We start from the raw sequence: 18,687 nt of genomic DNA on the forward strand, positions 1-18,687 counted from the left end.
GGAGGTGGGAGTCATGCGTCCAAATTTACCCAATTAAGTTTGTATGGTGTTTGTGTGTCATCTTTACTCGAGTCTATTCGTGATGTGACGTGTTGTTTGTCATTTTACCTGAGTCCTGTAGTGCGATGTTTTGTGTGTCGTGTTGGTCTCTAGTGTACTGTGATGTACGGCGTTTATTGTGTTGGGTATTCTAAGGCCTGTTTTTTTTTTAAAGCTGAGCTTGACTTGCCACTATGTGTAGTGCGGGTGAATGAAACTGTTTAACATGAACAGACTGGATGTACTTTTTAATGTACTGACATTTGACTTGATTCTTACGACTATGGGGAACGAAACAGCGCGTCAGAATAAAACCAAAGCATACCCCACTTAACCCCAGCCACCCACCGCCAGAATGAAACGACGTAGATGTTTTCACTAAGTCCACTGTTACTTTAAACCATCCTATTGAGCTCACCTTTCCTTATTGTTCTATAGAAATTGTGCAACCCATCAGCTTCTCATTCCTAGGAATACAATGTGCTGTTACTAATTAGAAAGTTAAAGGAAATAAAAAACAAAGATATTTTCATAATGTGAAATGTTGGGGATGTGAAATTTGGCAAGAATCGGGGTCAGATGTTGTATAATGGCCATGCTAACACACAATAAAGCTAAATGCGCTCGATCTCCCCATGCAAAAATTCTTGGGACTTGGTACGTCTATAAATAAATATGTAGGCCCTAATTGTTTGATTGGGGCAAAGTCATTAAATGTAACGTTTGTCAAGATTTGCGCAATGTAGAGTCCAAACATATATACCTACATATATAGTAAAGTCCTAATTATACGCTTACAGTCAATATGTGTTATGTTTTCATTCCATGCAATTTTTATAATTAGGTTTCATAAAGACATAATCCCACCATTAGCTACATCGATGCGGGTATTTTTAAAAAGTGTAATGAGATAATCTATGCGGCAGCCACCAAGAAGCGCCGAATCATCAGGATTAGACAACCGTGACAGTCATGTGATGCCAGGTCACGTCTGGTAAGACAGGGGACACAACTCCGACATTTTTGGTGGGGCGAGGCTATGCAATAATCCCACCACTGACGCTGTTAATTGTTCTGTCCTACCGTAAACCCGAACCAAACCGTTGCTATATTAAAGGCTGTTCTTTCTGCCGCTGAAATTGAAAATACGCCGTTAAAAACGTAACAGTTGTGCCGCCAGACCGCGGCCAATCGATAACACAATTAAAGTACAGCCGTGGGGAATCTCACCGCACTACCCCTGTCCGCTTAAATAAAAATAAACCTCTACCAACTAGTTTACACACCACACTGCCTTTCACCGTGTGTGTGTGTGTGTGTGTGTTCAGGCGTGCGAGTGTCACCAGATCTTTGGGAAGCATACAGCGTGACCTAGAGTGTTCAGGAAATATTCGCTGGTCCTGTCATTGGTGGGGCGCCTTTCTCCGGTCACAGGTAAGCACAGATTTGTTTTACCTGCACCATTGTTTGTTTATTAACTGGCTCGTAGAACATGTACACTCTGCTAAATAATACAATGGCGTTTTAGTTTTATCCAAAAGTTAAAAGGGTCGAGTTGGTAATGTCTGATTTGTGTTCATTTTTTTTTTTGTAACTAGAAAAAAAACACAACCTGCTCTATGGAAGTTGTTAAATTATCAGATCGTGTATAGACTGTTGTATGGTATCAGATCGTGTATAGACTGTTGTATCAGATCGTGTATAGACTGTTGTATGGTATCATATCGTGTATAGACTGTTGTATCAGATCGTGTATAGACTGTTGTATCAGATCGTGTATAGACTGTTGTATCAGATCGTGTATAGACTGTTGTATGGTATCAGATCGTGTATAGACTGTTGTATGGTATCAGATCGTGTATAGACTGTTGTATCAGATCGTGTATAGACTGTTGTATGGTATCATATCGTGTATAGACTGTTGTATCATATCGTGTATAGACTGTTGTATCAGATCGTGTATAGACTGTTGTATCAGATCGTGTATAGACTGTTGTATCAGATCGTGTATAGACTGTTGTATGGTATCAGATCGTGTATAGACTGTTGTATGGTATCAGATCGTGTATAGACTGTTGTATCAGATCGTGTATAGACTGTTGTATCAGATCGTGTATAGACTGTTGTATGGTATCAGATCGTGTATAGACTGTTGTATGGTATCAGATCGTGTATAGACTGTTGTATCAGATCGTGTATAGACTGTTGTATCAGATCGTGTATAGACTGTTGTATCAGATCGTGTATAGACTGTTGTATGGTATCAGATCGTGTATAGACTGTTGTATGGTATCAGATCGTGTATAGACTGTTGTATGGTATCAGATCGTGTATAGACTGTTGTATCATATAGTGTATCGACTGTTACATCAGATCGTGTGTAGATTGTTGTAGGGTTGGCTATTCACACATCATACAGCTAATGTAAACCAACCTGCGACCATTCTGTAACACTTACTCCTATGACGTATATTCGTCCTTCCTATTATATTATCAGTTTTTTTTAGTTCAGTGGAAATGATGTCGTTTGATTGATGTTTTTGTAGTTCAGTGGGAATGCCACATTTACGTGTAGAGACAACATACCAACTTTGTACCTTGCGGGTGGCTTGTAAAATTGAGTTTTTCTCAAAGTTTTCTTGTAGCTATCTTTCTCTGTTGTAGAGCAGCTTACATATACCTACATCACATTTTCGCTTGTTCGTTGATTCTACGTCAACCTACATGCATTACACCCATTCGTTACACATTGTTTACAGTGCAGATCCAGTCAAATCTCTTGACAAATATCATTATCAGTACAGTCCCTTGGTTTATTACCTCTAAACAAGGCATGGGCTAGTACTCGTCTTGTCACAAAAATCATGCCAACTCCCGCTTTCTTTCATTCAAATATTTTTCAGTCGAGAATATTTTAGTAGAATATTTGGCTATGACTATAAGGACTAGTGTGTGTGTGTGTTTGTGTGTACATTTTTGAATAATGTTAATTTGCTACTTAAATACCAACACAACACATACCTCTACTATTTGGAAGATTAACGGTTGTCTATGCTCTATGCTAGTCGCACCTGGCAATGTCGTAAATTCAATGCCACCAGCAAACAGATTTGTCTGTGTAAGTTTTTATTTAGTTCACAATGTCTCTCGGTTTTTTATTTGGTTTGTGGCAAATATTGTAACTTTGACCAGTGTTTTTTTTTCTAGACTTATTCTCCGGGGATGGGGGGGGGGGGGGGGGGGGGGACCGACACTGGTAACAGTATATATTTTCTATAGAAATTCTATTTCGTTCGGGGGGGGGGGGGGAAGAAAGGCTCTTGTATAACGTTTTTGTTATCGCGAGACTGCTGTCTAGCGTCACGTGACATTACTACACACATTGCTCACCCAACACACATGTAATGCTGTCGTGCTCACACAACACACATGTCATGTGCTCACCCAACCCATATGTGATGCTGTCGTGCTCACCCAACACACATGTCACGTGCTCACCCAACACACATGTCATGTGCTCACCCAACACACATGTCATGTCTTGCTCATCCAAAACACATGTGATGTTGTGCTCACCCAACACACATGTGATGCTGTCGTGCTCACCCAACACACATGTGATGTCGTACTCACCCAACACACATGTGATGTCGTACTCACCCAACACACATGTCATGTGCTCACCCAACACACATGTGATGCTGTCGTGCTCACCCAACACACATGTGATGCTGTCGTGCTCACCCAACACACACGTGATGCTGTCGTGCTCACCCAACACACATGTGATGCTGTCGTGCTCACCCAACACACACGTGCTGTTGTCGTACTCACCCAACACACATGTGATGCTGTCGTGCTCACCCAACACACATGTGATGCTGTCGTGCTCACCCAACACACATGTGATGTCGTACTCACCCAACACACATGTGATGTCGTACTCACCCAACACACATGTCATGTGCTCACCCAACACACATGTGATGCTGTCGTGCTCACCCAACATACATGTGATGCTGTCGTGCTCACCCAACACACATGTGATGCTGTCGTGCTCACCCAACACACATGTGATGTCGTACTCACCCAACACACATGTGATGCTGTCGTGCTCACCCAACACACATGTCATGTGCTCACCCAACACACACGTGATGCTGTCGTGCTCACCCAACACACATGTGATGTCGTACTCACCCAACACACATGTGATGCTGTCGTGCTCACCCAACACACATGTCATGTGCTCACCCAACACACACGTGATGCTGTCGTACTCACCCAACACACACGTGATGCTGTCGTGCTCACCCAACACACATGTGATGTTGTCGTGCTCATCCAACACACATGTGATGCTGTCGTGCTCACCCAACACACATGTCATGTGCTCACCCAACACACATGTCATGTCTTGCTCATCCAACACACATGTGATGTTGTGCTCACCCAACACACATGTGATGCTGTCGTGCTCACCCAACACACATGTGATGTCGTACTCACCCAACACACATGTGATGTCGTACTCACCCAACACACATGTCATGTGCTCACCCAACACACATGTGATGCTGTCGTGCTCACCCAACACACATGTGATGCTGTCGTGCTCACCCAACATACATATGATGCTGTCGTGCTCACCCAACACACATGTGATGCTGTCGTGCTCACCCAACACACACATGCTGTTGTCGTACTCACCCAACACACATGTGATGCTGTCGTGCTCACCCAACACACATGTGATGCTGTCGTGCTCACCCAACACACATGTGATGTCGTACTCACCCAACACACATGTGATGTCGTACTCACCCAACACACATGTCATGTGCTCACCCAACACACATGTGATGCTGTCGTGCTCACCCAACACACATGTGATGCTGTCGTGCTCACCCAACACACACGTGATGCTGTCGTACTCACCCAACACACATGTGATGCTGTCGTGCTCACCCAACACACATGTGATGCTGTCGTGCTCACCCAACACACATGTGATGCTGTCGTCCTCACCCAACACACATGTGATGCTGTCGTGCTCACCCAACACACATGTCATGTGCTCACCCAACACACATGTGATGCTGTCGTGCTCACCCAACACACATGTGATGCTGTCGTGCTCACCCAACACACATGTGATGTCGTACTCACCCAACACACATGTGATGCTGTCGTGCTCACCCAACACACATGTCATGTGCTCACCCAACACACACGTGATGCTGTCGTACTCACCCAACACACATGTGATGCTGTCGTACTCACCCAACACACATGTGATGCTGTCGTGCTCACCCAACACACATGTCATGTGCTCACCCAACACACATGTGATGCTGTCGTGCTCACCCAACACACATGTCATGTGCTCACCCAACACACATGTGATGCTGTCGTGCTCACCCAACACACATGTCATGTGCTCACCCAACCCATATGTGATGCTGTCGTGCTCACCCAACACACATGTCACGTGCTCACCCAACACACATGTGATGCTGTCGTGCTCACCCAACACACATGTCATGTGCTCACCCAACACACACGTGATGCTGTCGTACTCACCCAACACACACGTGATGCTGTCGTGCTCACCCAACACACATGTGATGTTGTCGTGCTATCCCAACACACATGTGATGTCGTACTCACCCAACACACATGTGATGTCGTACTCACCCAACACACATGTCATGTGCTCACCCAACACACATGTGATGCTGTCGTGCTCACCCAACACACATGTGATGCTGTCGTGCTCACCCAACACACACGTGATGCTGTCGTGCTCAACCAACACACATGTGATGCTGTCGTGCTCACCCAACACACACGTGCTGTTGTCGTACTCACCCAACACACATGTGATGCTGTCGTGCTCACCCAACACACATGTGATGCTGTCGTGCTCACCCAACACACATGTGATGCTGTCGTGCTCACCCAACACACATGTGATGCTGTCGTGCTCACCCAACACCAATGTGATGCTGTCGTACTCACCCAACACCAATGTGATGCTGTCGTGCTCACCCAACACACATGTGATGCTGTCGTGCTCACCCAACACACATGTGATGCTGTCGTGCTCACCCAACACACATGTGATGTCGTACTCACCCAACACACATGTGATGCTGTCGTGCTCACCCAACACACATGTGATGTCGTACTCACCCAACACACATGTGATGCTGTCGTGCTCACCCAACATACATATGATGCTGTCGTGCTCACCCAACACACATGTGATGCTGTCGTGCTCACCCAACACACACGTGCTGTTGTCGTACTCACCCAACACACATGTGATGCTGTCGTGCTCACCTAACACACATATGATGCTGTCGTGCTCACCCAACACACATGTGATGCTGTCGTGCTCACCCAACACACACGTGATGCTGTCGTACTCACCCAACACACACGTGATGCTGTCGTGCTCACCCAACACACATGTGATGCTGTCGTGCTCACCCAACACACATGTGATGTCGTACTCACCCAACACACACGTGATGCTGTCGTGCTCACCCAACACACATGTGATGCTGTCGTGCTCACCCAACACACATGTGATGTCGTACTCACCCAACACACATGTGATGCTGTCGTGCTCACCCAACACACACGTGATGCTGTCGTACTCACCCAACACACACGTGATGCTGTCGTACTCACCCAACACACATGTGATGCTGTCGTGCTCACCCAACACACATGTGATGTCGTACTCACCCAACACACATGTGATGTCGTACTCACCCAACACACATGTCATGTGCTCACCCAACACACATGTGATGCTGTCGTGCTCACCCAACACACATGTGATGCTGTCGTGCTCACCCAACACACACGTGATGCTGTCGTGCTCAACCAACACACATGTGATGCTGTCGTGCTCACCCAACACACACGTGCTGTTGTCGTACTCACCCAACACACATGTGATGCTGTCGTGCTCACCCAACACACATGTGATGCTGTCGTGCTCACCCAACACACATGTGATGTCGTACTCACCCAACACACATGTGATGTCGTACTCACCCAACACACATGTCATGTGCTCACCCAACACACATGTGATGCTGTCGTGCTCACCCAACACACATGTGATGCTGTCGTGCTCACCCAACACACACGTGATGCTGTCGTGCTCAACCAACACACATGTGATGTCGTACTCACCCAACACACATGTGATGCTGTCGTGCTCACCCAACACACATGTGATGCTGTCGTGCTCACCCAACACACACGTGATGCTGTCGTGCTCACCCAACACACATGTGATGCTGTCGTGCTCAACCAACACACATGTGATGTCGTACTCACCCAACACACATGTGATGCTGTCGTGCTCACCCAACACACATGTGATGCTGTCGTGCTCACCCAACACACATGTGATGCTGTCGTGCTCACCCAACACACATGTGATGCTGTCGTGCTCACCCAACACACATGTGATGCTGTCGTACTCACCCAACACACATGTGATGCTGTCGTGCTCACCCAACACACATGTGATGCTGTCGTACTCACCCAACACACATGTGATGCTGTCGTGCTCACCCAACACACATGTCATGTGCTCACCCAACACACATGTCATGTGCTCACCCAACACACATGTGATGTTGTCGTGCTCACCCAACACACATGTCATGTGCTCACCCAACACACATGTCATGTGCTCACCCAACACACATGTGATGCTGTCGTGCTCACCCAACACACATGTCACGTGCTCACCCAACACACATGTCACGTGCTCACCCAACACACATGTCATGTGCTCACCCAACACACATGTGATGCTGTCGTGCTCACCCAACACACATGTGATGCTGTCGTGCTCACCCAACCCAACACACAGATAGGCCCACATAGAACTCTACCAACAGTACAATCAAGTATAATGAACTAAACCACCTCGGTCCATTTAGTGATGTCGAGGTAATGTTGTCACGCAGCTAGACCAGCTACCCATACAGCTAGCACCAGTAATATCTTGATCATAAAGTACATAAACAGATTCCCGTAGTACCCATGTAGCATCTGGTAAAAACAACGTAACAATCTGCAACGGTCCAGGGGCAAGTAACTCTATCTCCCTCACTGCATACACTGAGCCCGGATGTATGCACTTAACAAAGAGTTCATAGGATTGTGTTACAGATATGTATTAAAACTTATTTTTGCTAGGCTAAGCTCACAGTTGTCATGGTTACAGTTAACTTACCCGTGCAGGGTAGGTCACGAATCGTCACGTTACGTCGCGTCATGAAACCTCGCGTGCTACGTGTCTCGTCACGACCTTTGACCTACGGCGTGCGTCACGTCACCAAAACACATTTCATCCATCCAGTGGCGTAGCGAGGTCGGGTGTCACCCGGTGCGGCACTTAATGGTGTCACCCCCAAGAGGCGTAGCGACCCTTCACGGGGACAAACTTTCAATTTTTGATTTGCACCCCCCCCCCCCCCCAAAACTTTCGATTTGCACCCCCCCCCCCTCAAACTTTCGATTTGCACCCCCCTCAAACTTTTCGATTTACACCTCTTAAAAGACTATTTAACACTCGAATTAATCACTTAAGTACAATTATCATTTTTCTCTCTATATATCTTGCTATTTTTTGCCTTGGTGTCACCCCCCTAAATGGTGTCGCCCGGTGCGGTCCGCACCCCCCGCCCCCCCCCCCCCCTCGATACGCTTCTGCATCCATCCAGACTCCACCGTCTCCCTATCCCTAACACATATCAAATCTAGTTTGATTTTTTGCCAAGATCTGAGAGACCTCCCTTAAATTAGTCGAAAGTTTGAACACGTTTTATTTCAAGAGTTTAGACAATACGGATATGGAGATTTTTAAAATTCTAAGTAGTGTGTAGCACTCTATGCGAATACTCTTTATACCATGTCATTTGAGCGTGTTATTAACTTATGAACGTATGGAACAAAACGTAACCCATGTTTATGTGCGAGTGAAGCTCACGTTCGCTAAAGATAGTGTTGTTTGTCCGGTTTATTTTTAGAACCGATCAATAGATCGATAATTGTTTTTCACAAGCTGGTAGTCATAGTAGTTAGCCTCTACATACCACAGATGGGCCACACACAGACAGATGGGCCACATACACACAGACAGATGGGCCACAAACACACAGACAGATGGGCCACAAACACACAGACAGATGGGCCACAAACACACAGACAGATGGGCCACAAACACACAGACAGATGGGCCACAAACACACAGACAGACGGGCCACAAACCGACAGATGGGCCACAAACACACAGACAGATGGGCCACAAACACACAGACAGATGGGCCACAAACACACAGACAGATGGGCCACAAATACACAGACAGAAGGGCCACATACACACAGACGCATTTCTATATTAGCTCAGTTTCTCTTTCACCCTCTACATTGATCTTTGTTATTTCATAAAGACTAGATTCAGAAGTACCTTTAAATGCTAAAGTTAATATAAAAACAATTTAATGCCAAATTGTTGTATCTGAATGAAGCCCTCACCCCAACTAACCCCGCTTTTCACAACTCCTCTGATAAGAGAGTCATGTATTTTGTCCAGGATTGAGCCAATATCAGTACTATGACAACCTACCACCCCTACACATATTAGTCAAACCTGAACACGTGACATGAATAGTGGTGTCCATGATAAGAAACAGGAGTGGAATTATTTGATTTGAAGGAACACGGAATTGATCAGTTTGCACCGCAAGATAAAGAGCACAATTAGGTCTCAGAATTTAAGTACATGATAACGATTGCAGATATAAGACAGCAGACTTGTGGCAACGTTTAGCCTATCCTAGTATAGTCCAAACTACAGCAGACTTGGGGCAACGTTTAGCCTATCCTAGTATAGTCCAAACTACAGCAGACTTGGGGCAACGTTTAGCCTATCCTAGTATAATCCTAACTACAGTAGACTTCGGGAAACGTTTAGCCTATCCTAGTATAATCCAAACTACAGTAGACTTCGGGAAACGTTTAGCCTATCCTAGTATAATCCAAACTACAGTAGACTTCGGGAAACGTTTAGCCTATCCTAGTATAATCCAAACTACAGCAGACTTGGGGCAACGTTTAGCCTATAATCCAAACTTCATCCTGTTTTCCATTACAGTAGATTTTTACTCAAAATGTGACCTGCTAATGTCTGGGTTATAAAGAACACGTCTCCCCAATCAGTGAAGGAATCAGTTCAAGGACAGTCAGACTTGTACGTTTTTATATTCCTAGAACTGCTTGTAAAGGCACAAGTTCCAGGATAGACATGTTTGTACAGACACAAGTTCCAGGATAGACATTCTTGTACCGCACAAGTTCCAGGATAGACATGCTTGTACAGGCACAAGTTCCAGGATAGACATGTTTGTACAGACACAAGTTCCAGGATAGACATTCTTGTACCGCACAAGTTCCAGGATAGACATGTTTGTACAGACACAAGTTCCAGGATAGACATGTTTGTACAGGCACAAGTTCCAGGATAGACATGCTTGTACCGGCACAAGTTCCAGGATAGACATGCTTGTACCGGCACAAGTTCCAGGATAGACATGGTTGTACAGGCACAAGTTCCAGGATAGACATGGTTGTACAGGCACAAGTTCCAGGATAGACATGCTTGTACCGGCACAAGTTCCAGGATAGACATGTTTGTACAAGCACAAGTTCCAGGATAGACATGTTTGTACAGGCACAAGTTCCAGGATAGACATGTTTGTACAAGCTGTTGTGTTTTTAGGCTGTGATATCCGTTGGCATAGACGCTAAAGCTATGATGTCGTGGGATGAAACTAATCACCACGATCTTGACCTTTTCTAAATTTGACCAACAAAAACCCACAACAAAATGTTGTGCCATTGCGCGTGCCAGCGACTGTTTATTACGCGGCTCGCGTGGTCAGACAGTATGTGTAAGACAGTATGTGTAAGACATCCTTATCGTCCTTAAGTGCTGTACTTGACACGAACATAGCACGACAGATTCAGCCATTGTTGCTGTTCTACACGGCAGATGTACTGACAGTGTCACTGACAAACTTTTGCCGTGAAAAAGATTAAGGTAAATTGGATTTAAAACTTAAGACCCATGTTTAACATGACTTGCTCTTTTTAATTAGGACATCTGATGATTGTCTAGATTAAAGACGTTTTGATGTATTACGTTTTTTTACTCAGTTTTCAACACATTTATTTAGACTACAAACCAGCCAATAAGCTTCAGACATTTATTGATTTAAAAGAATAGAGTTCTAGAAAAACACATTTTTACTTTCTCGTATTGGAATCGTGCAAAAAAAAATTATATGAAGTTTTACACCTCCCTTTTGTATCGTATACGGAATATAAAATTTGTAATCATGCAAAAATCGAAATCTGGATTTTGACAAATTTTGAGGTTTTATAACCTTCCAAGCCGGAAAAAAACTTTATTTTTCAAACCCGGCTGTCTGCGTGTATCTGTGTGTGTGTGTGTCTGTAAACACGATAACATGAGTACCGTTTCACTTATGTTGACCAAATATCATATATAAGTATTATGTCAAATTTGCAGTTTTCTATCGACTTGTGAGCGATTTCCAGTAACTGTAAGTGGTACGTACTCTACTTCCGATCTCTTACAGGTCAATAACTTAAGTATCATTATGAGCAGTGTTTCTTCCAGACTTTTTTCTCCGAGGGGGCACTTGGGGGGGGGGGGGTAGACTTTCTTCGGGGGGGGGGGGCGGACACTGTAAAAAGTATATATTTTCTATTTAAAATATATAAATTTCATTTCGTCCAGGGGGGCGGTAAAACAATTTCGGGGGGGGGGGGGGGGGGCTTTGCCTCCCCCCCCTACCCGAAGAGATGCCAGGAAGAAACTCTGATTATGAGATTGCATGCGCAGGTTTCTGCCAATTTCTGAACGATTTCCGGTAATCGGAAATGGTGCGCAATTCTTTATTTCTGCGCGATTCTCTTCTGTTAAAAAATGAGTTTTAAAAAAGTAATAAAAAAACATTTTTATAGCGCTGAAGCGCCATCCACCACTTATATAAGAATATAATTATGATAATTTTAGGGGGGATAACTCCCGTTTTATTATTATTAGCATTTATTTAACTAACTTTATTGTACTTGTGTCGTGCTTAGTGCGCCATAGCTTCGTCATGGATTGAAACTGGAGAGCGAATATAAACACTTTATAACGGACCGATTTGTTTCTAACTTAGCACGTGGGCCAAGACCCAATGGCAATGCAATCTGACATCAAATTTGACTTAATTGGATGCTTAATTAACCTTTTATGAAGAAGGATTCCAATTATAAAGGTCTATTTTCCGCGATATTTTCCGCAGTTCTATTGTATTAAAAAATTTTAAGTACTGAAAAATGCATAAATAAAGCGGGACTGATCAACCCTAAATTATCTCGAATATTCTTATATAACACTGCCGGGATGGTAACTCCGGATAAAGACATGAATTTTAATCTTACTAAATCAGACCCCGCCGTTCAATTGTGTTTCCGTGTTTAAATCATGTGTTCGTGTTTAAATAGCGTGTCCGTGTATAGGTCATGTGTCCGTGTTTAAAAATTAGTGTTCTCTTTAGGTCATGTGTCAATATGAGTCGTGTGCCTGTATTTAGGCTATGTGTCTGTGTTTAAGTCATTTGTCTATGTTGAGGTTGTGTGTCAATGTTTACACACCAGCGGTGCAGCGGCCATTAATGCGGGGATTGATTGAAGAGCTGATACAACTCAACACAACAAACAATCAGTCCCGGTCTAAACATATCTGAACCACTGCAACTAATCAATATTGGCCACGAAATCTTCAAATGTCATCGGTTGACTTTCATGTGTGACACATGACAGTGACATCACACTGACGATTTATAATACATGATATCAGATATCAATGGCACACCATTAATGACACATGGAAATGACACATAATGACACATCATTGTGGCACACGTTTAATACCGTTTGTGTTATGTCACTCGATTGAACCCATCGTTTAGTATCATAGCTCTTGTGACGTGGGGTGACGTTGTCATATGTTTACCTAGTTATTTTTCTAACAACATTATTCTCTATTTATTTGTCAGCTGAAAGCTAACTTTTATTATTTATAATTAAAATATTAATCGTTAGGGCCTATACTTCATTGATGCTGTTTTGTCCCATTCAATAGGTTTGAGAATAATTTTAATGAATCAACTGGTTTAATGAATAGAAATGTTAAATTTAAGAATAAACTGTTAAAACGAATATTGCAACCACAGTAGCATACTCTTGCTTGTTGATTTTGGTCCAATTGACGGCTATCAATACGCACCGTGCCATTTTTAGACCAGCTTTGTCAGCAACAAAATTATCAAAGGGAAGCTACTCCGACGTGGATTTTCAATTAGCATAAAACACAAAACTTTTCACTGTAGCGATTTCTGTCACGTTTCTACTGTGGCGTAATAATCGAATGAATGGAATATTATTAGCGCGTCTGTGCATGAATGGTGTGTCAGCACGTTATGGGAGATTTGTTTGAACTAAATTAAAGGGAAATTTATCGTGTTGGGCAAATGGGTAGCTTAACAGTTTAGCTGACATTGTCACGTTATGTTGTTTGTTGTAGTGCGGTCTTGTAAAACGATGTCCGATCTTGCAGGGTGGTGTTGAAGGATGACGGATATTGTTGGACAAAAGGGCGGGGGGCGGGGTGATGGAGGGGAAGAGCGCACGAGTGCTAACCAGAAAGTCTGGGGTTCGGACCTCCGGACTGAAGAGGCTCGGGATCTGGAACAACATTCCAACTAGACCAATTCCGCCTTGTAGATGTTCGGGTTAAACTAAGGCAATGGAGGCACATCCATGAAGCAAAGCAGGCCGTAGTTCGAGTCGCGGTCACGTGACGTATAACATGCACACACGTTAACTTAATTGTGTAGGAGGAGATTCTCTCCGATAATACAATTAAGGACAATTAAGGACAATGAAGAAGAAATTGGTTAATGGATGTTGTGGGAGGAAGTTGTATGTAGTGAAATGTTTTGTATATGACCGAGTTGTGTTGCATGTTGTGAAACGATTTTATAGAGCGGAGTTGCAAGTTGTAAAATGATGCTGTAGAACAGAGTTGCTTGTTGTAAAACAATATTGAATGTTGCAGGTCAATAACTATTGTAACTTTTAGTCATTTAAAGTCTAAGCTCTTTTTACACTTCCATAATTTTCTAAAAAAAAACAACTTTTTTTTTCAGAAGCGGAATATTTTCTTGAGTCACGCGAACAAGGAAGATAAAAACAGCCCAAGTGGACTTACAGATTGAAGACAATGCTCCAGATTTGAACTGTTAAAATAAGATACAAGTGACCAGTGCTAACGTTCGACACCATCCTCTACCATGGGTCTGCTGGATGTCGTAGACCTAAACTTTATTATCCTGGTCAGATTGGCCGCGTACAGTGTACTGGTATTCTTTAGTTTCTTCATCTTTGTCGGCGTGGCTGTCATGAAGGTTGGTCTTCACGTTTTAATAACCTCCATTTTTAAAATGATTACCTAGTAATAATTTTAATGGGTCAGAACAAAAACTCAAAAAGTTAAATAACTAATTGAAATTGTCAATCAGTGATAGTCACTGATGTTATAGTTGTTTAAAGTTGAACTTGTCAGGTTGGAAAATTGGAAAATAGAGCAACAGCACGCACTATCGTTTAACGTTATCTCAACATTTTCCTCTCATATTTGTGTTATAGTTCTATCGATGTATTTAATAACCATGGTCGAATATCAGAAGCTTCTCGTCTAAAGCTAATTTCGCATAATCTAAAAAAAACGTGAAAAGGTAGTGTTTCCCATTCATTTGGCAGATCTAAAAAGGAAGGGGTGTGGGCATAATTTTTCTATATTAAAAATCTTATGACGTGATGTGTGGTTTCCTGACAAAGGAAAGTAGACAAAAACTACTAATATGTATGCATTTTTCTCCTTTACCAAAACAAAATATTGATAGCAGAGCCATAATAGAAGGAATGTATTGAAGTGTCATCCTCATCCTGTGTGGAGTAATCCCCCCATGTTATTGTCTTGTCTGCTGTTTTACTGCCAATTGCTCTAGTTGATGGATTTTACATGTTTGTTTTTCAGGATAACGTTGGTGGATTTTGTCCTCTATACCATCCAGGTCCTGTATCAAACTGCAACTACGCCATGGCTATTGCAATCATTTTTCAACTGTTTTACACGTTGTATCAGATTGTTGTTTTGCTGCTTTTGAAATTTGGAAAATTCACAACTGAGTAGGTTCTGTTTTTTTATTTTTACCCATGTTTATGTTTGAACTACAATTTACAAAGTAATTGTATAAAGCAATTTTTATTGAAATCTGAATATTTTGTTTTTCCCAGAATGTTTTTGTTTTCCAATGTGATGGAGCTTGTTTACTTCTGCATTGATGTTGTTGCCTTCATACTCACCTTCATTGCTGCCTGCATCCTCTCAGCTGGCCACAATGACACCTGTGGTGGGAGGTAATGTGTGTGGTTGTCAGTGTTTCTTCCAGACTTTTTTCTCCGGTAGGAGAAGGGGGGGGGGCACTAAAATTTTTCGGGGGGGGGGGGGGGGGGGCTAAATTTTTTGGGGGGATGGGGACACTGTTAAAAGTATATATTTTTCTATATAAATTCCATTTTGTCCGGGGGGGGGGGGCGGGGACGGGGAAGAACTGGTGGTTGTAATTGTTGCCATGGGAGGTTATGTTGTGTGCCTGTACATGTGTGTGTGAGGAGTATGTGTGTACATTTTTTAAATCTAAACACAGTTGTAGTCAAAGATAATGTTACGAACATGTGTTTATACAGTAACCATGTGTGGGTATAGTGTGGGTGCCAGTTCATGATATATTGTAGTTAGAGATTTACATGTAGCCTGCATACTATAAAGGAAATTTCTTGAATTTCTGACAAATTCATTTCTTTCAGATATTCCTGTGAAAAGTTTGAAAGTGCCTCTAGGGCTGCTCAGGTAAATATTTTGCATGCCATAAAATATTTGATTAGTGTAACATTTGTTTCAATGTGTTACAGAGTACAAAAAAAGTTAGTAAAGTGTTTTTGAGTGTAAGGCAGGCTTCAGCTGGCTCGGATCAAAACAAACAATCTATTTTTTTGTCCAGTCCATGTTTTGTAGTTTTTAAAATTATGTAGCTAAATGAGCATTAACCACTGCAGTTTTAAAAAAAAATATTATTATAATGTTTAACCACTATGTTAAATATTTTAATGTCTGTTAGTCCTCTGTTATTTTTTTTAATTGATTAGTTTTCCATTTTATTACACTAGCATTTTTTGTATGTCTACCAAGAAAATTTGAGAGATCATTTAATATATTATTATTAAAAATAAAATAATTGTATCATCATAAAATGTAAGAAGTCTTTTTAAAATTCATATAGATGGTAACACTGAGCATTATACCACATAACCAGACACTGCACAACACAAGACGCCAGACCGCACCGGGTGACACCATTTTGGGGTGACACTACGACAAAAAAAATTAAAATTTATAGAAGAAATATGCTTTTTGCAAGTTTAATGAATGATTAATTAGAGTTAAGAAGTATTTTAAGTACAAATAGATGATCCCAACAAAGTGGTGGTGGGGGTGGGGTGGGTAGGGTGGGGGGGGACGACACCTTGACACAATCCTGTTAACTATATAGAAAATGTTAGATCCAACTTATTAATAACTGTTTATAGATAAACATCTTTAATCAATGTAGTTTCTCAGTCAGATAATCTCAGATGAGGAGAAAATTAATTTTCCCTATTTCAGGCTGGAGGCTGGATCAGCACGATACTTTGGCTGGTACTTTGTATCCTGGTGTTGCTCTATATGCTGAGGTCTGGCAAGATTCCTTTCATTACTGTAAGGGCCACAACCACCACCACAACAACCACCAGCCAATCAGGTGGAGCCTTCCCTGCGGAAACATCACCAAATAATCCAGAGGAGCCTCGATATTAGTTGACTGAAACATCACCAAAAATCCAGAGGAGCCTAGATATTAGTTGACTGAAACATCACCAAAAATCCAGAGAGCCTAGATATTAGTTGACTGAAACATCACCAAAAATCCAGAGGAGCCTAGATATTAGTTGACTGAAACATCACCAAAAATCCAGAGAGCCTAGATATTAGTTGACTGAAACATCACCAAAAATCTAGGAGCCTAGATATTAGTTGTCAACTTATTTTTCTTAATTGTAATTGGAGTATGTAGGTTTTAAAATGTATTGCCTTAAGGGACATAATTCAACATTAATTCAATGAAAGATATTTTATTTATTTACTTGAAGATAAATTGAAGCTCATAATATTTATTTATAAGATCCTGAGAATTTTTTAAAATACTTTTTTTTCTATAGCAACAAATGTGTATACAATTCATTAAATAAATAGAAGTCATTTTTGATGAATCTTTTGGAAAGATAAAATAACTGCTGTATCTAATATATGTTAAATACTATATGTAATATTTGTTTTCTACAAAACATGTAAAAATCATTCCAACATTAATATTGTATAACTACCTTTAAATATTAAAACTGTTTAATGTGCCTTAGAATAACTGAATAATTAAGGAACTTATTTATTCACCTGGGTGTTCTGCTATGGTCTGATTTATAAGTGTATGAAGCCAGCGTGGTTTTGTTTTAGATCAATATTTAGGGTGTTAGAAATAGTGCAGGGAGTCTTTCAAGTGATTGTCTAGGGCAGACATTTTTCTGATTGTCTTATGGCATTCTCTTTCTGTGTGTAGATTTTATATGACTTATATTGTATTTAGAATTTGGTCGAATCAAAGTTTATTTTTTGTATGTGAGTGTTTTTGTTGAGTGATTAACTTTTGAACTGTAGTTCTAGAAAAACAAGACTCTAGGTTTGTTTGTAACCTTCGGCTACAGCCATCACTACCCAACCATCATAACTCTACCGCAGCCATCACTACCCAACCATCATAACTCTACCCACAGCCATCACTACCCAACCATCATAACTCTACCCACAGCCATCACTACCCAACCATCATAACTCTACCCACAGCCATCACTACCCAACCATCATAACTCTACCACCAGCCAAGGAATAAATAAACAGCTCACATTTCAATACACCAAGCTGTTTGGGGAGGGTTGGTCAATATGTTACAAGGTACAAAGAAGTTAGTAATGTCTTTGTGAATGTAAGGCAGGCTTCAACTGGCTCAGATCAAAACAAGCAATCTATTTTTTTCCAGTCCATGTTTTGTATTTTTTAAAATTATATAGCCAAATGAGCATTAACCACTGAAGTTTTTTAAAAATATATTATGTCTAACAACTATGGTAAATATCTTAATGTCTGTTAGTCCTCTGTTATTTTTTTTAATTGATTAGTTTTCCATTTTATTATACTAGCATTTTTGTATGTCTACATAGAAAATTTGAGAGATGATTTAATATATTATTAATAAAAATAAAATAATTGTATCATCATAAAATGTAAGAAGTCTTTTTAAAATTCATATTGATGGTAAT

The 18,687-nt window shown here is 41.7% G+C and overlaps 1 protein-coding gene across 2 annotated transcripts; it reads left to right on the top strand.

The window, feature by feature from the left end:
* Window positions 1-1,130: 1,130 nt before the first annotated feature.
* LOC131941811 (uncharacterized) lies at window positions 1,131-17,486 on the top strand. 2 transcript variants are annotated; one of them, XM_059301350.1, is made up of 6 exons: window positions 1,131-1,473; window positions 14,364-14,621; window positions 15,254-15,405; window positions 15,514-15,636; window positions 16,087-16,129; window positions 16,943-17,486. In XM_059301350.1, exons 2-6 carry the CDS (start codon window positions 14,508-14,510, stop codon window positions 17,132-17,134), a joined length of 624 nt encoding a protein of 207 aa, XP_059157333.1. In that variant the 5' UTR covers window positions 1,131-1,473; window positions 14,364-14,507; the 3' UTR covers window positions 17,135-17,486. The 2 variants fall into 2 exon arrangements, with proteins under 2 accessions (XP_059157333.1, XP_059157334.1); XM_059301351.1 differs by lacking the exon at window positions 1,131-1,473 and adding an exon at window positions 11,056-11,176.
* Window positions 17,487-18,687: the final 1,201 nt, after the last annotated feature.

This window comes from Physella acuta, unplaced genomic scaffold (assembly GCF_028476545.2).
Source record: "Physella acuta isolate Inbredline_101_S28 unplaced genomic scaffold, ASM2847654v3 ptg000373l, whole genome shotgun sequence".
NCBI lineage: Eukaryota > Metazoa > Mollusca > Gastropoda > Physidae > Physella > Physella acuta.